This window comes from Dryas octopetala, chromosome 8 (assembly GCF_963921425.1).
Source record: "Dryas octopetala chromosome 8, drDryOcto1.1, whole genome shotgun sequence".
Classification (NCBI taxonomy): Eukaryota; Viridiplantae; Streptophyta; class Magnoliopsida; order Rosales; family Rosaceae; genus Dryas; species Dryas octopetala.
Genome location: NC_141373.1, coordinates 4194045 through 4216315, shown reverse-complemented (window position 1 = coordinate 4216315; position 22271 = coordinate 4194045). Strand labels below are relative to the sequence as shown.

At 38.8% G+C, this 22271-nt stretch overlaps 2 protein-coding genes and 2 pseudogenes across 3 annotated transcripts; 2 read left to right on the top strand and 2 right to left on the bottom strand.

The window, feature by feature from the left end:
- The first annotated feature begins 863 nt into the window (after positions 1–863).
- On the top strand, positions 864–5510 carry LOC147276218 (formin-like protein 1). Its single transcript, XM_086254209.1, has 4 exons — positions 864–3091; positions 3262–3461; positions 3970–4214; positions 4334–5510. The coding sequence occupies exons 1-4, from the start codon at positions 981–983 to the stop codon at positions 5162–5164; spliced, it is 3387 nt and encodes a 1128-aa protein (XP_086110335.1). The 5' UTR covers positions 864–980; the 3' UTR covers positions 5165–5510.
- A 1614-nt stretch (positions 5511–7124) lies between these two features.
- Positions 7125–10062, bottom strand: LOC147276217 (Thioesterase/thiol ester dehydrase-isomerase superfamily protein). The gene is made up of 5 exons (XM_086253909.1): positions 9544–10062; positions 9100–9277; positions 8120–8592; positions 7741–7869; positions 7125–7594 (listed from the first exon to the last, which is right to left on the bottom strand). The coding sequence occupies exons 1-5, from the start codon at positions 9931–9933 to the stop codon at positions 7427–7429; spliced, it is 1338 nt and encodes a 445-aa protein (XP_086110035.1). The 5' UTR covers positions 9934–10062; the 3' UTR covers positions 7125–7426.
- An 836-nt stretch (positions 10063–10898) lies between these two features.
- On the bottom strand, positions 10899–12920 carry LOC147276216 (acyl-coenzyme A thioesterase 2, chloroplastic-like; annotated as a pseudogene).
- A 7349-nt stretch (positions 12921–20269) lies between these two features.
- On the top strand, positions 20270–21875 carry LOC147276215 (mogroside I-E synthase pseudogene; annotated as a pseudogene). The gene is made up of 2 exons (XR_015123853.1): positions 20270–20945; positions 21147–21875. The product of XR_015123853.1 is annotated as a mogroside I-E synthase pseudogene (transcript).
- The last annotated feature ends 396 nt before the right edge of the window (positions 21876–22271 follow it).

Here is a 22271-nt window from a genome sequence, read left to right as displayed (position 1 = left end):
GGTATGAAAAATGAATTTTTTTTAAAAAAAAAATTACATACGTATGTGACTATGTGTATTGTAGCAAAAACTTCAATTCATAAGGCATAATGTTATTTGTACTTCACATAAAACTTCTTACACTTCTCACTGTCCTAATGTTGTTATTTGTATAATTCCAAAATGAAATTTATTGGGTGTGCGATGGTGCTTCCTTAATTAAAATTCACTTGTATGGCATCATCGCTAGTACAACATGAATAATGTAGATGTTGTGACATTATTTTATTTGTCATTTTAGCTTGTCTTTTTAGTAAAGAGTATTACTAAGATTAGCAAATTATGTTTACTAAATAATATGAAAATATTCCATTAATTTAAATGTAGAGTTAAGGCTTATTTATTTTTAATATGTAATTAGCACTTATTTTGACACATTATGTAATGAACAAATTTGATGAATAATAAAGTATATAATAGAGAAGAGCATTCTCCCTCCCCTAGGTCCCCTATTCCTCATTGGTTGGCACTAATGAATAACTGACTTCAAGTGTGGTATTTACTGTTAGAATATAGGGAAAAAGCCCAACAAAGAACAGAGTCTAATTCAATTTCACCAAAAGAAAACAAAACCAAAGAGTTGGCAGTGCACGGTGTAGTATTCCTGTTGTACCAAACAGCAGTCCAACTCCAACCAAGAATCTTAGCTGGATGCAGCTGCTCTCAGTCTCACTGCACCCACCAACGGAACCAAAAAAAACTCCATTTCTAAATTCACAACACCACTTTTCACCCCCAGATTCAACCCTTTTCACATAATCACAACAGTCGCCACCATCACTCTCTCTCTCTCTCTCTCTCTCTCTCTCTCTCTCTCTCTCTCTCTCTCTCTCTCTCAGTGACAAGTGAGCAAGTGACACACTCACACACACACAACACAAACAACACTGGGGACTCCGCAACCCAACCCAAACCCAAATACACAACACAATCACACAACAATGCCAACCACCACCACCTTCATCTTCCTCCTCCTCTTCTTATCCTCAGCCCCCATTGCAGCCCCAAAGCGCAGTCTCCTCCACGAGCCATTTCTCCCTCAAAACTCCTCTTCCTCACCCACCCAACCCCCATCTCCATCCCCACCCTCCCTCCCTCAAAACCCCAAGTACCCATTTTCCACTTCCACTTCCACTCCTCCCCCTACCAATTCCCCATTTTTCCCATCCTACCCCTCCCCACCACCCCCTCCAACCCCAGCCACCTTCGCCTCCTTCCCCGCCAACATCTCCTCCCTCATCGTCCCTCAGTCCCCTTCCTCCTCCGCCGCCAACTCCCACAAACTCCTCGCCCTCTCCATCTCCGCCGTCCTCTCCGCCGTCGTCGTCCTCTCCATCGCCGCCTTTTTCCTCTACCGCCGCCGCCGTAACAACAACCGCAACTTCCCCGACGACGAGGACGAAAAGTCGTACAGTAGATCCGAACACAGCAACAGGTTGTTCCCGGCCAATGCTCACTCCATCAATGGGACCCACAAGCTCAGAACGGCATCTTCGACCAGCTCCGAGTTTCTCTACCTGGGCACTCTGGTCAATTCACGCGGAATCGACGACCGGGTTGACTCACGAGGCAGTGCTGGTGGAGGAGGAAGTGGGTTGGACACTCTGAAGCTCGACTCGCCGGACCTTCAGCCTCTTCCCCCTCTGGCTCGGCAGAGTTCGAGGCTGAGTCATTGCGAAAATGGCAAAGTGGGTTCGCACAGAAACGACGAAGAAGATGAAGAAGAAGAAGAAGAAGAGTTTTACTCGCCGAGAGGGTCTTCGGGTGGTCGCGAAAGCCTTAATGGCACTGGATCCGGGTCTCGGAGAGTGTTCGCCGCCTTGACTGTTGGTGATTTCGAGGGAAGGAGCAGCGAAACGAGCTCGTGTTCGTGCTCGTCTTTGGATTCGGGTTCGCCATCTCGGTCGCACTCTATCAGTCTCTCTCCACCGGTGAGTTTGAGTCCCAGAAGATCAGAACAACCCAAATCTCCGGAGCCTTCAGTCATGCAGGCTTTAGCTTCTTCACCACCACTGCCAGCACAGCCCATTTATGCGACGTCGTTTGGTAATCAAAGCGTGTCTCGCTCACCATCTGCTTCGACGGAGAGAGTGGTGGAGAAGATTCCAGAAGCATCGCCGAGAAGGTCTAGTGTTTCAGATCAGAATGTGCGGTCTCCTTCATTGACTGCAATTTCTTCACTGGAGAGAGGTTTGGAGGAATACCCAGCTGCATTGGATCGAAACAGTGGATCTCCTTCGCTGTCTTCGATATCTTCGTCACCGGAGAGAGGCTTGGAGAAGAACCCAGATGCATTACTAAAACTTTCGGTCTTTTCGAATCAAAGTTCGCCGATTTCTTCACCAGAGAGTGGTTTGGAGAAGAACCCAGATGCAGTTTCGGCCTTTTCGGATCGTCTTAAGCAGTCTCCTTCACCATCTCCACCATATTCGTCGTCACCAGAGAGAGTATCAAATGGTTCTGATCTAAAGGCCAAGTCTCCTTCACCTTCTATGTCACCAGAGAGAGGTTTGGAGAAGATCCCAGCTGCATCACCAAGAAATTCAAGTTCTTCGGATCAAATGTTCATTCGTTTGGATCCGAAAAGGCAGTCGATTTCGTCATCTTCGACATCTTCGACATCTTCGCTGTCTTCTTCACCGGAGAGAGAGTTGGGGAACAATTCAGATGCACCACCACAACTCTTCAATGTTTCTCATCGCATTGCACAAGCTCCAGTGAGACTGAGCGGTGCTCCAAACCAGCCTCTTTCAGTTCCGCCGCCGCCGCCACTACCTCCTTCACTAAGACTGTGGGAAACTCCAAGTCCTAAAACACCAGTTGGGCAACCAATCTCTAAGCCACCAGCTCTTATACCTCCTTCAAGACCTTTTGTACTTCAAAACTCAGCAAAGGCTTCTGTTTCCCCAGTGGAGTTGCCACCAAGTTCTAAACCTTTGGAGACAATTGAGGAGATTCCCAAACCCAAGTTAAAGCCATTGCATTGGGATAAAGTTCGAGCAAGCTCTGATCGTGAAATGGTGTGGGATCAGCTAAGATCAAGCTCTTTCAAGTAAGATATTGCACTCTCTCACTATCTATTTTTGTCTATATAGTACTGGGATTGTATCTGATTTCCATTTACTTGCTTTTCTTGTTATGGTAGGCTTATAAATTATGTACTTTCTTTGGTTGGTTATACTATGTTGCTCTACTAAATTTGTAGAACTGGGGTGGTTGCAGGTTGAATGAAGAAATGATAGAGACCTTGTTTGTTGTAAACACAACAAACCCGAAACCAAAGGAAGCAACCCCACGCTCTGTTCTTCCCTCACCAAACCAAGAGAACAGAGTACTTGATCCTAAGAAGTCGCAAAATATTGCAATCTTGCTAAGGGCTCTCAATGTGACCATAGAGGAAGTTTGTGAAGCACTATTAGAAGGTATATCCCATTAATTTTTGACTATTTCTTCAAATTCTTCTTTTTTTTTTTTCCCCTGAATTCTGAGAAAATTGTTGAATCTTGTTGGAAAAAGTTAAACTTCTATATTTTTGGCTATAGCTTGAAATAGAGAACTAAAACTTTGGTTGGTATGGACAATATTTGAATTCTCATAAAAAGTAGCATTTCGTAACAATGCTCTCTCTCTCTCTCTCTCTCTCTCTCTCTCTCTCTCTCTCTCTCTCTCTCACACACACACACACACACACACACACAGAGCACAGCACACACTAGTGCTATGTTGATAGATTCTGTAGTTTATAGAGAGAACGCCAAGGTGGGGTGCATCTATAATGTTATTTACATCATATTGCTTCTACAAAAATTTAATAATATATAGCAGTGGTTCTTCTATTAAGATTTCTAATTGCAAATGGAATGGTTTGTGATAACTTTTGGGGTATGGTTGTGAATTCATGGTGGTGGTTGGTACTGGTTATGAATGCAGGTAATGCAGATGCTCTTGGAACTGAGTTACTTGAAAGTCTGTTAAAGATGGCTCCAACCAAAGAAGAAGAACGTAAGCTGAGGGAGTACAAAGATGATTCACCAGTGAAGCTTGGTCCTGCTGAGAAATTTCTGAAAGCACTACTTGATGTTCCTTTTGCATTTAAAAGGGTCGATGCAATGCTTTACATGACCAATTTTGAGTCTGAGATCGATTACCTTAAAAAGGCTTTTGAAACTCTAGAGGTAAATCCTAACATTCCTCCTCCTCTCTCTTGCAAATTTTTTTTCTCATGTAATTTTAGTTTCCCTTTTGTGCGATTATGCTAAGTTGGTAATTTTGAGCATATGTTTCCTCTCTATAGGCTGCCTGTGAAGAATTGAGAAACAGTAGGATGTTCTTGAAGCTTCTAGAAGCTGTGCTAAAGACCGGAAACCGGATGAATGTTGGGACAAACCGTGGTGATGCCCATGCCTTCAAACTTGACACACTCCTCAAGCTGGTTGATGTCAAGGGGGCAGATGGGAAAACGACACTCTTGCATTTTGTTGTACAAGAAATTATAAGAACTGAAGGTGCTCGTATGACTGGTGGAAACCAAAATTCAAGCCCAACTTTGAGCGAAGATGCCAAGTGTAGGAGGCTTGGCCTGCAAGTTGTTTCAGGTCTCAGTTCAGAGCTCAGTAATGTGAAGAAAGCTGCTGCCATGGATTCTGATGTGCTTAGCAGTGATGTTTCCAAGCTTTCTAAAGGAATTAGCAACATTGGGGAGGTTGTGAAATTAAACGAGACAACAGAATCAGACAGCAAGAGGAAATTTTCAGAGTCAATGAACATGTTCATGAAAATGGCCGAGGAGGAGATTATAAGACTTCAAGCTCAAGAAAGCGTTGCTTTGTCCCTGGTGAAGGAGATTACAGAGTACTTCCATGGGAACTCCACTAGGGAAGAAGCTCACCCATTTAGAATCTTCTTGGTGGTGAGAGACTTTCTTACAGTTCTTGACCGGGTATGTAAGGAAGTTGGTATGATAAATGAGCGAACCATAGTTAGTACTGCCCACAAATTTCCAGTTCCAGTAAACCCGACACTACCGCAAGTACTTCCCGTGAATCCAATGCTACCACAAGTTCTTCCTGGAATTCATTTAAGGCGGCCGTGCAGTTCATCTGACGATGAGAGCACATCCCCGTAGTATCCATGGCTCATTTTCAGGAATCAGGATGAGTTTTTGAACAGGTTGAAGCTTAGGACGGTCCAGCCTGCAAGGTTTATATATAAATATATATAGCTTCTGGTTTCTTCCCCCCAAAATTTGTACTTGTAAAAAAGTCATGTAAGCGATTTTGCGTTTCATATAGATAATATACAGAGGAGGAGATTCTCTCTGGGAAGACTAAGCTGTATTTCGGATTAGTTGAATACTGTAAACCTCTCTAGAACATCCATCACAGAAATGCTGTTCAATGGAAGCAGAACCCATGTAGATAGTTTCTGTAAAGTATCTGTATTGTATCAAACCACTAATTCATTCTCTATAACTCTTTACTTCAAAATATTCTTTGTTATTTAATCCTAGCATCAGTAATTGGTGCAGTTTTTTCCTTGTGAAAGATTTTTGGATTGGGTCCATTGCTTACAGTCAACTTGTTTGAAATTGAATGCCATGTTTTAATGCTACACATATGACAAAACATAAATTATTACTTGAAAGTTGAAACATAAGGGTGTCTAGGGGGGGGGGGGGAAAGCATGAAGAGGTCGTTTTTAATGAAGGGCTACATCACATGATATAAATCTGTGTGTTTGGAGAAAAAGATTCTGGCGATGCTTGAAACCTTGGATCCAGCTAGCGATGATGTTCGAGGGAAAGTGACCTTTAGGTAGTGGTGTTTGGTTGGGTGCCATTCCTATTTTGGTTCTCAATTCCATTGTTTTGTTCTCACATTGAAATGAGAATAAGCATTCTGAATCTTATCGCCTTTTTCACGTAAAGAGACCAAAACCTTAATATCTGGACCCCAGTTTTTATTTTGAGGACTGCTATTTGCACACTTTTTTTTTCTTTTTGCAAATCCTTTTGTTAAAAAAAAATAAAAAATCAAAGGAAAAGACATATCTCTCCTTTTCACACCCAAAAACCAACTCCATTTTTCTCTTTTGCACACCCCATCAACAGACCAAAAAAAAACACACACACCCAGCCCCTTCATCTCCCTCACCCGACCACACCCACCCACGCAGCCTTCCCTCATCAGCCTTTTCTTCACCCGATCCACCCACCCAGCCCCCTCCCTCCCTCACCCGACCACCGCAAGCAGCACCCGACCCCACCCCCAACCTCCTCCTCTCTCTCTTTTCTTCTCTCCTCCCTCCCTCCCTCCCTCCCTCCCTTTCTCTCTCTGCTTTCTCCTTCGTTCAGCACTGGTTTGCCGAAAATTTGAGTTTCCTTCGGCAGCCACCCACCGAACATCCACAAACCATTCGACAAGTCGCCGCCGAACATCCACGACCCATTCGGCATATAGCCGCCGAACCAGCTGCGATTTTTTTGTTGGCAGTGGTGCTTCGTTGTGGTTGCAGCAGGTTGAGGCGCAATGTTGCAGGCGAGCTCGGAGAAGGGTGGGGCTCGGGTGCTAGCCGGAGACGATGTGCTCGGCCATTGGTGTTGCAGGTGAGCTCGGAGGAGAGAAGAAAAGAGAGAGAGGAGGTTGGGGGTGGGGTCGGGTGAAGGAGGGGAGGTGGTCGGGGTGAGGCTGAGAATGAGGGGTGTGTTTTTTTTTGTCTGAGAATAAGGGGTGTGTTGGGTGAGGGTTGAGTGGGTCTTTTCCTTTGATTTTTGATTTTTTTTTTACAAAAGGGTGTGCACATAGCAGCCCTTTTTACTTTTTATGGGATATCCTCATCTTTAACCAACCAAAGTAAGAAAGTGGCCAAAAAAAAAAAAACCAACCAAAGTAACAAGGTGCAGGAAGTATCAGTTCTATACTTCTATTTTCTATTATCTTTATTTTTTGGACAACACTTTCTATTTCTCTTTTGTAAAGGAAAAGAAAGAGTTTGTGAGGCTAGTAAAGGAGGTTACTGTGTCCACAAAATCCATTCCATCTCCTCAAAAATGAATTTGCACCCTTGATTTGTTAAACAAATATAGATGCTATAGTAGATATGAATAAACTATGCGGATGTAATCTCACAATTTATCTTAGTTAAGGGCGCTATGCCGCTACATAGATGTAATTCTGCGATAAATAATAGCCCTTTTTTATACATATAAACTTTGAGGGTGTACATGAGGTTTATGCCTCCTCACTCTCTTGTCATGTTTCAATTGCTTAACAAAATATATAATAGCCCATTTGTTCAAGGTTTCTTTCACTTTTTTTTTTTTTCATTTATAACTGACAATTATAAGCTTCTTCACTGCCTCCTGTCGCACTAGACACAGATTTCGTGCTTATTTGCTGACGCCTCTTGTTGAAAGCAAGGCCTCAGCATCCATGCGATCTAGTATGTGGTGTGCTTCTTCCACTGTTGCTGGAACCACATTCCGTATCCTGAATCCATTTTTCGTGGCCTTTGCCTCGGGACGTACAGTGAAAGTGAAATAAAATGTATTTGACACCTATTTTAAACATGAGATAGTAAAGATTTGCAATTATCTAAATAGAAAATTTGTGAAAATTCATGAATGCACAGGCCATCCAGTCATTTTAAGGCTAAAAGTTTAAACTTTCTTGTTCTTTGAATGTGTAGTTGGCAGGAACATACCTCACTAGACCTAAGCTCAGGCCTTGTAACATGAGCAACAACTTCAATATTAATCAGAGGCTGATCTGGATTGTTAACTTCTGTGTAGAGAACACATGATTTGAAACGCAGGAAATCTCCAACATCCACCTGCTCATTGAACACATATATTTAATATAATTCTAATACAGAAATGGATGAATGGAATCTAGCTTATTTTCCACAGTGTACAATTAAGGCTTATATATCCATAAAGCCAAAATAACATATCAAAGATATTTTGGATAAAAACAAAAATACTACCACAAAATCTTCATTGATCTCAATTGAAAGAGAAGTTAATGACAATATGGGTAATGCTCACAGTTAGACGAAAGAAGGAAGTATATGGGGTACTCACAGGTCTCAAGAAGTCAACGTGATCAACTTCTAGAAAGCAAGGCACCAATCCTGCAAAGGCATAAGCTGTGGAGAAAGCCAATTCAAACGCTCGGTGCAACAAAAACCCTCCAAAGATCCGACCATGTATGTTTCTCTGCTGTGGTTGGCAGATCAAAGAGTTTTCTAAGCAGGTATCCCTCAGAAGAATGCTATCTCTGTCTGCCAAGGCAGGCATATCACAGAAGATCCTTCCCTCAGCCAATAGTGTTTCAAGTCTATTTACTTCTCCATTCTCAAACTCCTTTCTGCCTCCTTCTCCTCTCTTTCTTTTCCTCAGCTTATTTCTGGCTTCTGCTTCCTCATATAACAACTTTTCTCTTTCAGTTTCAGGTAGGAGCCGATTAACTGGAGCAGCTTTCCCAGTCTTAGAGTCACGAGCCACAAATATGAAGTTGGCCGAAAGAGCAAATGAGTCTGAACTGTTAGAGCCCTCTGCAAAACAAGGTTTCTTATGTTAGGTCTGATCAGCCAAAGCATTAGCTATTTCCTTTCACATGAAGAGGAGCAGAGTTTGTACAGGTAACACTTTAAGTTGACAAAATTGGTCATTGGTTCTTTTAACAGTTGTTTTGTAGTGGCCAAAAAAAAAAAAAAAAACAGTTGTTTTGTAGGTTTGCAGGTTTTAGTCACAAGATATCAAGAACCTGCTTAACAGATGCAAATCATAAAGCTTAATTTCAGCCTCAAAATCAGAGGGAAACACCAATGTTCATAAGCAAATTCTAATATTTAGATGTAATTGATATTTTCTAATAGTTCTAACAAATGATAAACACTTCAACAATCAGGTAAATGAGTCCATTAGTCTGTTTATCATCATCATCAATTGATAAATAAGAATAAAAAAAATCCACTTAATGCTGGCAAAAAAGTTTCTAGTTAAACATTGCAAGATTATCAAACTTCAAAAATTAAAGTTACTTAAAAAGTTAAAACCACCTTTTGTGGACTCGATGACTTCTAGTTGAATCTCAATAGATGACCGCCCAACCCATATGACAGCACCAACTATTTTCAGATCAATGTCAACACTAATCGGCTTCTTCAGGACAATCTTGTCAACAGATGCAGTGACTAGCAAGAGTGGCCTGGTTGTATTATCATCATCAGAACAGTGCTGATCCACAGAAAAAGCATAAAATAACCAATCACAACCCAATTCAAATAATCAAATTTCAAGCACAACCCACAAGTCCAATCACAGCAAAACCTCAAAGAAAAGAAAAAGAGTAACAAACTGAAAAGTATAAAAATGAAGGTGATCGCATATATATAACTTCATAATCAATCACAACCCAGTTCAAGTAATCAAATTTCAAGCACTACCCACATATCAATTACAGTAAAACATCAAAGAACAGAGAAAAGAGTCACAAATTGTACCTTGACAGAAATGGTTCCAGCTAAAGCATCAAGGTCTTCGAGCAATTTCCCAATTCTCACCTCATTCCAAGGGTCCCTGTACTGCTCCCTCAATATATAATCCGAAGAGAAATTGTAGAGAATGGTGGTCCGGCTCTGCGAGGGAGTCTTGGTGAGCAATTCGCTCTGCGGAGGAGCGTCTTTTGGCGGGTCCAGAAGCCTCTCGAAGATATTTGACCTCGCTTCCCACAGTGCATTCGTCACCGGCGAGTGGTACATTCCGGGCCACAAGCTTATGGGCTTTCGGGTCAACCCATCTTGGGTCGAAGTTAGGTTCTCGAAAGGCGAAGCGAAGGTCGAGACCACAGGAATGGTGGTGTTGGAATCGGAAGGAGACGAATTCAAATCCATCGAATTTGAGGGTTCTTGGAATTGGGTTTCTGGTAGTTTTAGTTTAATTTTGGTAGTTTTGAGTTGGGTGAGGCTTTGTAGCAGACAGCTTTGGTTTTATACTTCTTGTTGTGAGCTGGGTTTGAGACTTTGAGCTTTGAACTATTACAAGTTGCAGTTGTTTTACTCTTTCTCAGATTCCGCGAACGTGGGAAGGGCGTACGAACGACAAGAATTGTTTGCCGTTTCTTGCCCATTGACCATTCCTCTTCATTGTATTAGTTGGAAACGACGAGACGCTTAATGATGGTGGATTTGACTGTGAGTTTGAACAAGGAAAGACAATGAATGTGACATGGAAGGTGTCTTTGCATTGAATAGAATCAGTTAGAAGTTATAAGTTTATAACATATCTTTATTAACATCTCTTGCATGGAGTACCTACTTATTGGGTTGGGGAAAAATGTGATTCCTGATATAATCATAAATATGATACATGTTAGATCAATGTTATTCAGACAAGCAACAAATTTTGAGTTACTATTGGTTTGAAATTGAAAATGCCGAAATTGGTAATTTATTAACGCATTGTATTAAATCCAATCATAGTAAGTGATTCACTTATAATTTTATAAACACATAAATTTGTTTGTATATATTATAAGCAGATCTCAGTGACAAAGCATCAATGTGACAAGGATTGAGGTGTCTCAAGTGGGCTCTTATTGTTTTCTTCAATACTTTTATATATATGCTGCTAGTTAAGCAGGTAAGGTAGGACAAACACTAGCTATTTGGTAATTGGTCTCAGCAGTACATTATAAAAGGAGACACAAGGACAAACAATCGCCTCTTGTACGTGTGTACAAGGCGAGCGACTTCAATTTTTGATCAATATATAGACACATTTTGAATTGTTCCACACTTGTGCCAATTAATTTGATTCTATTTGAATTATATGCTCATGAGTAGCTAGCTGTTGCCTCTTACTGAGTGCAAGCTAGGGGATCAGCATCCATGCGCTATCATACGACGGGCTTCTTCCTCTGTTTCTGGAATCACATTCCTGATTTTGAATCCAGTCTTCATGGCCTTTGTCGCCTCAGCACGCACAGTGAATGTGAAATAGAATGTGTTTGATGCCTGCTTCAAATAATAAATAAGAATAAGTAACATGCACCAATTAAAGGTTTTTCTTTTTAGAAAAAGAAAGTGGCTTAAAGATAACTTAATGGACGGGTAGCTTAATTACCTCTGCAGACCTCTTCTCAGGCCTTGTAACATGAGCAACGACTTCAACATTGATTAAAGGTTGCTCTGGATTCTCTGGTTTTGTGTACAGGACACATGATTTAAAACGCAGGAAGTCTCCCACATCCACCTGCACCTCAAAAGCACATACAAATATCATTTGAGATTATATTCTCAATAGGGTTCTCACGTGTGTGTCTCGTGATCGAGTCAAAACAGATTAATTATATTGAGTGACGTGAAACAGGTGATTAAATTTGGCAGACATATACTCACAGGTTTTAAGAAGTCAATATGATCAACTTGTAAGAAGCAAGGCACCAGTCCAGCAAAAGCATAAGCAGTTGAGAAAGCCAGTTCAAAAGCTCTGTGCATCAGAAACCCTCCAAAGACTCGACCATGCATGTTTCTGTGCTGTGGCTGGCAGATCAATGAGCTTTCGAGGCGGGTTTCCCTCATGAGAATGCTGTCTCGGTCTGCTAGGGCTGGCATGTTAGAGAAGATCCATCCCTCACTCAAAAGTGCTTCAACTCTGTTCTTGAGGGTTAATGCTTCGCCATTCTCCAATTCTTTCCCTCTCTTGCTTTTCCTCAAGTTGTTCCTTGCTTCTGCTTCTTCGAAAAGTGCTTTTTCTTGCTTGGTTTCAGGCAAGAGCCGGTTCACCATGGCTGTTTCTCCGGTCTTGGAGTCAAGGGCCACACATATGAATTTGGATGTCAGAGCCACCGAGTCTGAAGCATCATGATGGTCCTCTGTAAAACAAAACCTTATCATTATGCATAGATTATGGTCTGACTGAGCTAAGCACGTGTTTGCCACATGGATGAATTGTATATCATGTTAGAAATTTAGAATTAACGAACCCAAAACCAACCGGTAATGCGTACAGAGACCCAATCATACATTGTTATACAAAACTTAGACTTTCCAATATGGGATTCTACATTCTCCAACGTATGCTTGATTAGTTTTTTTGCTAATAATATGTTTGATTACTTAACGAAAAGAGTAATGCAAGTACATTTATATAGGTACTGACTAGATTACTGACTACATTTTTTACCACTTTTCTAATGTTATCAATAATGTGAATAAATATGGTACAAATAATTTTATTCAGCGATGTACCTTGAGAGGGTTGAGTAATTTCTATTTGGATCTTAATGGATGACCTTCCAACCCATATGACATTACCTACGATTTTCATATCAATGTTAATACTAAGTGGCTTTTTCAGGACAATCTTGTCTACAGCAGCCGTGACCAGAAAGAGTGGCCTTGTTGCACTACCATCATGAGAACAGTGCTGATCATCCACAAAAATTGAATTAACACATAATTAATCAATTGCTAAATGCTTGCAATGCAAGTAATTGACTTAATGGTCATCATCTTTATGATACCTTGACAGATATGGTGCTAGCTAAGGCATCAAGGTCTTGCAGCAATTTCCCAATTCTAACTTCATTCCATGCATCCCTGTAATGCTCTCTCAAAATGTAATCTGATGAAAACTTGTACAAAATGCTAGTCCTACTTTGAGATGGAGATTTTGTTAGCCATTGGCTCTGAGGAGGGGCATCTTTTGGTGGGTCAAACCTTGCTTCCCACAGAGCATTTGTGACTGGTGAAAGGTAAATACCAGCTGCCCATAGCCTTATGGGTTTTTGGATTGAAGATTTCAACTTGTTCACCAGTGGAGGGGTCTCCAAAGCAATGAGGATTGTATTAGGAGGAGATGATGAAATTAAATCCATGGGATTTTTAGGTAGCTAGCTAGTTCTTGAAATTACTCAATTAGGAATTTCTGATGCTTAAGGCTCTATATTGTCTGTCCAAAGAGAAGTGAGTTCCATTGGCTTCAATCTTTGTGGGGTTATAAAGGAGGGGAACTGTGCTGCCACTTATGAATTTTCAAATTTCTTTTTTCCAAATTGAGGAGTTATTATTTTTTCAGAGTTTTTTTTTTTTGTTGAAATCAAGAGTTTTCGTACGAATAAAGAATTGCTCAAAATGATGGTTTTTGACCATATGTCCCACGCCAAAGGTTATAATTACATTTTATAAGCCAAAAAAAAAAAGGTCATTTGCCTTTTGGTTGAAAATGGTTCACTTCATTTTTCTCCAAACTTTTTGGTGGTAGTGTTTACTTTTAAGTATGTTTTGTTTTATTAGCGTGGGTCGTGCACGCATATGTAAATAATTGATCATTGTTAAATGTGAATCATTTATATAGTAATTCATGCAACGCTAGCGAATTTGCAATATTGTGATGATATAATCGATTCGTATTTTCAAACAAGTGAAAAGGCATATTCAAAAATCAAAATTATAATCTACCAAAAGACCAATCAAATCCAAGGGGTGGTGTGAAAAGTAAGTTTCATTCATATATATACGAACATGCTTTAATAAGTCACAAAAATAGTAAAAGAAAACAAATACGCCACAATCAATTTGCATTTACTTCTCTTTAATTACCAATGTAAGCATGTTGCATGTTGCTGGCACTCTATTAAACTTTTTCAAAAACCGTTTAGCCGCTGGTTTGACCAAATTAAATATTGGAGCACCAATTCACTTGTATTGAAAACGCCCTTTTGTCAAACAGTTAGAATTTACCTAAAGGACACCTCTGTCCACACCCACAGCCGGCAGAATCAAGGCTCTGGATACCATGGTTTTAACATATATTTTTGAACAGCCCCTTTTGTGTCTCCCAACCAATTCAAGACAGCAACTAATAATAAGACAGCCAAATCCACTGAGTAGAAAAGCAACAAACTCTTGTTGGCAGTTTGCCACAAAATTAGATAGATCAAATGCCCAATGCAAACTCGGCAGCATGCCAGCACCATGCAACATGCTTTCAGCATGCCAATTGTGTAAATAGTTGGTCTTGCAGCATGTTTAACCAACTGCTATTACAAATGTAAGCATGTTGCATGTTGCATGTTGCTGGCATGTTGCTGCTGGCATGTTGCCTGTTGATTAACCAACTTTGTAATCATAACTATTTCACTATTATTCACAAAGTTGGTAATTAATAACCAAATAATTAAATAGTGAAGTTTTATTCAGGCTCTAAGCCAGATTAAGTCCATCATAATTAAATTCACTAATTCACATATATACATATTACGATTACTATATTTACTTTGTTTGTTTATTAATCAACTGTTTTTCTTGAGTTTTGAACTCAAAACCTACTTAAACAAAAAAAATTGAGTACCATTTAACTACTTAATCATCCGCGATTACTATACTAATTTTGCAACAGTTTGATTATTGCCATGCTTTAATTAATAGTCATAGTCTAGGCCTCTAGGTTACACCGTACGTTTTCTTGTTTTTTATGAAAGTCATGCATATACAACTTGTTTATGCAAGCTGTTCCAAGGTATTAAATTTCGAAATTTTCGAACGAAAATTTCATTTTTTTGGGGTTCCGAAATTGAAACATATGTTTAATAATTTTTTGTAAAGATTTCACCGAAATTTTCAAAATTTATCGAAATTTATTGAAATTTATCGAAATTTTTCTATTTTTTATTTTCTCCAACTTCAGAAATTCACCAAAAATAGCTCGAGACTCCAAATAATTTACCGAAAAATCTTACAAACTCGTATTGATGAGTACTAATTTCCTATGACCTCAAAATAGTCAAATTTCTTTAAAAAAAATTATGAAAAATCCTACACTCATAATTTAATCCTAAAAAAAAAATCGCCAAATTCTTAAATTTTCATTTTCTAAAATTTATTTCCACACAACTAAGCTCTAGAACCACAACCAAAGGTCTAAGTTAGTTAAAATAAACTTAAAGAAATTTCTAATTCCTTTAAACAAACCTTAAAACAAGTTTGAAAAATTTAAGTAACAAAATTATCATAAGCCAAAATTTGGATTGTTTTACACTTAGTGAAGACAAAGCTTGGCTGAGTGAAAGGCACGAGAAAAAAGGAAGGAAAGATTAAAAAAAAGGAGGGGGGGTTTGGGGCCTTTGGGCAATTTGAAAGATAAAAAAAAAGTTTGAGATTTCGTTTAGTTGTTTTAAATCTTAAACTCTAATACATTTCTATATAAAAAAAAAAATTAAAAGTATCCTAAAGGGCTAAAACCTAATATCCTAAATAATATATAGTATATAAGATTTAATGTATAAATTATAAAGTATAAAGAATATTAGGGTATATAGAGTAGAGTCCATTAATATATAGGTACTGGCATCTAATTTTATTAACCAAAACCACCTAAAGCCTCATTCTTCCTTTGCGGACCAACTACCACAAACTCATTCTTCATTTGCGGACACCACACCACCACTAGATCTCAAAATACCATGCAGACACCACACCACCACCACTAGATCCCAAAATACCATTCGAAAATAGACATAACAAAAATATAACATGCAGACATCTTCCAAAATATCAGCATCAACGCATCACCAAAAAACAGAAACTGAAACTGCAAGTCCGCAACTCCAATAAACTGCAGTTTCAACTCAAATAAACTGCAGTTTCTGCAGTTTCAGTTCACTTACAGTTCCAGAAACTGCAGTTTCTACAGTTTCAGTTCACTTGCAGTTTCAGAAACTGCAGTTTCAGTTCACTTACAGTTCTAGAAGTTTTTGCAATTTCAGTTCACTTGCAGTTCCAGAAACTGCTGAAAACTGCAGTTTCAGAACCTGAACTAAACAAAAAAAATCAAGAACCTACTACTGATAAGGAAGGCACGAGGGTGGAGTTGGCTTCCCCAATAACTTTATAGGCGTTGTTATAGTGAGGAACTTGGCTTATTCTTCGACAACATCGCGATAAGGCCGGGATCAGAGTCAACATCGGGGCTCCGATCGGGTATGGGGGTTGCTGGGTGTTCTGAGCTCACAGGGATGAAGAGGGAAGATAGAGGAACTCAGGGGTGGTCCTCTCGTCGTCATCCATGGCCGGATGCACACACACGCTATCGAAGAAAGTTGCAGCGAGAGAGCAAGAGAAAACACACAGAGAGTGATTAGGGAGAGAGAAATGGAGTGATGAAAGAGAAGATAAATTTCAGAAATGAGGAAGAGAGAGACATGTGGGAGAGTTTAAGAGAGTTTTGATGGCTAAGATAGAAAGCTTGTACCAATTGGTACCAACTCAAAGTGACCTGATTGTTAATAAAACTAACCTGATTGTTATATATTAATAACAATGGTATTAGAAGTTAAAAACCATAGCAAAGATGTAGTAATGAGTAATTATTTTTATAGAGTATATAGAGTATTAGGGTTTAGATTTGAGTGTATAATTAAATTATACAGTATAAAGAATATATTAATTTTATTTATTCCTTACTAATTTTATTTATAGAAAATTAGGATTAAATACTAAATCTCAATAATTTTTTGGTATAGCATGAAGACCATATAATATTTCAATTGAACTACTAAATTTAAATATAGTTTTTTAGATTAAGTCACAAATATGTTGGCCCTTTTGATTTAAGCCTTTTCCATTTGACATTTTTGTCCTTTAGCCCACATATGATGAGTGTTAGTTAAAATTTATAAGGTTTTGACAAAATTGCCCTTCAGGCTTTTATATTATCTTGAAAATTTGCTAATGTAGTCTCAACTTCAGATTTAGTTGTGACTGTACGACACTCACAACTTCAAATTTAGTTGTGACTGAACGACAGTCACATCTAAGTTGTGAAACAGTCACAGTTAAATTGTGACTTGATTGAATTTTTTTTTAGAGAAATAATACTACAATATAGTATAAATAGAGGTCAAAACAATACTTTTACTCAAAATAATACATAATATAGTAGTGTGAGTTGTCTCTTTTAATTTACCAGGACAGTCACAGTTAAGTTGTGACTAGATCGATTTTTTTTTTTTAATACAATATAGTATAAATTAATGTAATATTTGTGATGTAATATTATTTTTATTTTTTTATTATAGTGGCATGTGATGTAATATTTGTAAATTCTAATACCTTTTACTTTATTATTTTGTTTAACTTTTCAACTAGTACTTAATTTAAAATGCTATTTAATTTTGGTACCTAAACCAAAAAGTTATTGAAATTTAGTAGTTAAAATCAATGGACCTTTTTATTTAACAGTATTTGCTCCAGCGAGCATTATATTCACCTTATATCACATGAAACCTACTATATAATTTGGTTTCTTCAATGTTTTTTTATCAATTTAGTAGATAATATGTTAAATAAACATATGATAAAGTTTCATTAAAAATTTCCGTATTTTGATAGTAATTTTCGTCGTTTCTATCTAATTTTTGTCGAATTTAAAAATATTCGAAATTTTCATCGAAATTTTCTCGAAATCCGAAATTTAATTCCTTGAGCAGTTTTTATTATTATTTATACATATATATACATATATACATACGTATTGTCATGCGTACGCGTTTTGCAATCTAGAATGTGCTGTATAACTAAGATATGGTGTGAAGACTCGTCAGTGAGTGCCCTTTTAATTCATGGAAAAGCTTTTACTGTAGTATATATGCATATCGGATTGTGTTATCTACCATTGTCAAGTACGTACGTTTTTTATAGGTTTACACATTTATTGATCCCATGAGACTGTGAAATTGTGTTTATGGTGTTAAATATTAATTAATCATCCGGCCAAAGATGCTTAATTATTGCCATAGTCGATATCTAGTTTTCACTTCTCTTGGGAGTTGGGAGTGCCTGGGGATGTTAATTAAACAAATATCTTTTCGATTAAAATGGTCATTCTAACTTTCTAAGGTATTGAGAAAAGAGATTTGGTAGAACACCAACAATACCAATGTCCCAAAATATACCAGAAGTATTTATCAGATTTTTTAGCAAAACTTCATACCTGTACTTTCTATTGTTGATGTTTGTATCAAACCTCATTAAGGCAAATATACACTAGCTAGACATTCACATATAGGATCGATGCTATGAATCATGTCTTCTTTTATTTGATTACACGTATTTACTCTTACATACATTCCTTTGTCCTGCTTAGCAATCTAGAATGATTGTGATGATTTTATTTTATTTTATGCAAAAGATTCATGGACAGACATTTTAAAGAATTTAGCATAATATAATTATGGTAACGAGTACATGGTGTGAAGAAGACATGGGTGCCCTTTTAATTCATGGAATTATCACACTTATTCCTAGTGCAAAATCTCAAAGGCAAATGCAAATAAAAAAAATATAAGAGAGAGAAAAACTAATCAAACAGAACTATAAATAAATAAGACACCAATTTATCTGGTTCATTTTAAATTAAACTACATTTACCGATGATGACGATTTAAATTACTAAACCAAATTAAGCAGCAACAGAAGTTTATAGCACAAAATAAATAAAAAACAAATTGCTAACCTTTCTAACAGAAGTGCTCAAAATGTTTGAAAAAAAAAAAAAAAAAAACATTCCTTTCTAATTTCTTTCTATCCAAGTAAATTAAAATTCATTTTTTTACTGTTGTTGTTTAGCCCCATTCCGGCATTCCGTTCAAAAAAGCGTTGTCTAGCTGCAGTCACATCCTCTGGTTCCAAAAACCGTTGTTTGGCTGCCAAGACATGATCACATGTTGGAATCAATTTCACTTTCAGCCTCCTCCTCACGTTCTCCTCCCAACTGCTCCTCCTCCTCCTCATCCTCCCGTTGCCGCTCCTCCTCCGCCGTCCACGGCCAGTCTCTGACAACCACCGGCACGTTCTTGGAAGCAGCAATTTGTGGCTCTTTGATCGCAAGTTTACGACGCACACGCCGTTGCATCGCTTCGATCGTCGTCCAGTCTCTCTCTACCACACCCCACGGGTTCCGAGCAATTTCCGCCCTCTCGTGCTCTTTGATCTCCTCCACAAGTTGACGCAGACTCTGTTCTTCCTCCGATACCAGCTCTGCAATTTCTCTTTTGTAAGCACTCGTGAAATATTTGTCCCTGTTATCGCTTGATCTCTTTCTAGCAGCAAGTAATTTTCTCGCGTATAATATATCGGATATACTATTTTCGCGATCCGAATCATCCGATAACGGGTCTTGCAAATCGGATACTGGGTCCTCTTCCGCCAGCTCCATCGTCGAGTTGGTTACAGAAAATTGGCGGAAATCCTGGGGGTTGAGAAATTTGTAGCTCTCTTATATGAATTGTGCCAAGATCGATATAATCATATGTATATATAGACTGCGGTACTAAAATCCTATTTGAACTAATAAACATGCCCTTAGAGAGATTCCACACAAAGTGGGCCGAATTCTTTTGGGTTAAACATTGGACTGTAGGGCCCATTTATCTGGGCTTCATGCTGGGTCTTATTAACAGATTGAAGAAGAACCCTTGATTGTTGCGACTACTAATTTTGGGCTTGCCTTCCCATCTCATGCTACTCCTCCTCATCTCCTCTTGAATCTTTTTTTTATTAAAATCCTCTTGACTCTTGATCCATTGAAAGAATCATAGACCAAAATTTGATTTTCTTTCCTCTTTTTCCTGTCAAGTTTTGCCTTTTTTCGTACTCTGAAAAGCTGCCCCGTTGATGCACCCATTGGCAATCAATCATCAATTTATCTTGACCCAATGACCCCTAAGCCCAAAAAGTGGACCGACATGCAGTATTGACCGCTCAAACAAATATCAAACAAGAGGTGGAAGATTTTGTTGATCGAATCTCCATGAACACTGTGCCAGCCAGTACATAATTGCAGGTTTATGTAGATGTATATCCGACAAAGAAATATTATTTGATGCAGCAATAATTTCCTGGCAAAAAAGTAAGGACCCAGCTGGGGTTGTGAAACACGATTCCACCTAAAATTGTAGTTGAAGTAGACCTCACAAATCGAAAACGCTGCAGGCATTCATCAGCCAATTGAAAAAGTAATTGGTTAAAGCTATACATCCATGATTGCAGGAACTTTTGTGAGTGTTTTCTTGTGGAACTGATTGAATTTGAAACACACATTCATAGTCGATACATCGAATCGATAATTCATATTTACAGTCTGGTCAGACCGTTTGGTAAGAGCTCATGTTTCCTATTCTTTATATAATAGTAGCACAAATGGCAAACATCTAAACTTGTGGAAACAGTTGAGAAATATGGATCAGAAAGGAGCTGAGAGAGCCTACAAAGCGCATTGTTTAGTCCTATCCTATCCAACCCAAGGCCACATTAATCCCATGCTCCAATTCTCCAAGCGTTTACACCACAAAGGACTCAGAGTCACGCTCGTCACCACCCGCTCCTTCCACAACACTATGCATGGAGGCTCCTCATCATCATCACCGTCCGTTGCCTTGGAGACCATATCCGACGGCTACGATGAAGGGGGCATTGCCATTGCTGAGAGCATCGAGGCCTATTTGGACCGCTTTTGGGAAATAGGCTCACAGACTTTGTCCAAGCTCCTTGACAAGCTTTCTCACTCAGGACACCCAGTGGACTGTATTGTCTATGATGCATTCTTGCCTTGGGCTCTTGACGTGGCCAAGAGGTTTGAGATAGTTGGGGCTGTTTTCTTCACTATGTCTTGTGCTGTGGACAACATATTGTATCATGTCCAACAAGGGCTGCTCAAAGTTCCTCTTTCTGAGTCTCAGATTTTGCTTCCTGGATTGCCACCACTTGAGCCTTCGGACATGCCATCTTTTGTGCATGTTCCTGAGTCGTACCCTGCTTTCTTTAAAATGGTTGTGGATCAGTTCACCAATGTTGGGGAAGCTGATTGGGTACTCTGCAACACATTTTATGAGCTGGAAGAAGAGGTAATTGAGTTTATTGGGGTTGTTCTTATTAGATCAATAATTGAAGTGATATAAAGGTTTTTTCGAAAAACAAAAACAAAAATGCTTGCAATATATCCTGCAATTAAAGCAAGATTCCATCTGAAAAGCGAATTGTGGGATAGTGATACTAATCCTTGCTTAAATATAAATGTAACTTCTGATTAACTTGTTTTTGTATAGGTGGTGGATTGGATGTCAAAGTTCTGGCCACTGAGGACAATCGGACCAACCATACCATCCATGTACTTGGATAAACGACATGAAGATGATAAAGAATATGGTTTCAGCCTCTTCAAGCCAAACAGTGAAGCCTGCATGAAATGGCTAAGTGAACGACCAAAAGGGTCTGTAGCTTATGTGTCGTTTGGGAGCATGGCAGAACTTGGAGCTGAGCAAATGGAGGAACTGTGTTGGGGTCTGAGGAGGAGCAATAGCTACTTCTTGTGGGTGGTCAGAGAAAAAGAAGCAGCCAAGCTCCCAAAAGGGTTTTCTGAGGAGGTATCTGAGAAGGGTTTGGTAGTCTCATGGTGCCCCCAATTGGAGGTTTTGGCACATGAGGCTGTTGGGTGCTTTGTGACACATTGTGGTTGGAACTCTACTTTGGAGGCCTTGAGTTTAGGGGTTGCAATGGTGGCAGTGCCACAATGGACTGACCAAAGCACCAATGCTAAGTACATTATGGATGTGTGGAAAATGGGGCTTAAAGCTCAAGCTGATGAGAAGGGGATAGTGAGACAAGAAGCAATAGAACATTGTGTGAGAGAGATACTGGAGGGAGAGAAAGGGAAAGTGATCCAAAACAATGCATTGAAGTGGAACATATTGGCCAGAAAGGCAGTGGATGAAGGTGGGAGTTCTGATAAAAACATTGATGAGTTCATTGCAAAAATAGTTGAACGCTATCTATAGTTTTCTAGTAATGTTAGATATATCTGTATCACATGTGTGTTCACTTGTATAGATAAGATCCACCTTTATTTGAGATGTGGTACACTTAGTTATTATTTTTAATTTTTAATTTGTGCATGCAAACTGCACCAAAGTCTAAAAGATGTGGTACGCGTTTTTGCAAATCAATTGCCTATAAGTCCTTTTGGAAAAAAAAAAAATGAGTGTATGTAACAAATTTAAATTGTGCTATTTAATCGATCTATCTATTATTTGCATGTGGTTGTTTAATTTGTAATTTAGTGAATTAGTGATGAGACGTGTTAGGAACATGTCTAAATCTGCAGGAAGAGTAAAGAGCTCCAAAAGTTTAATTAGAGCCACAAGAAATGAAAACAACTTTTAAGCACGTACTAT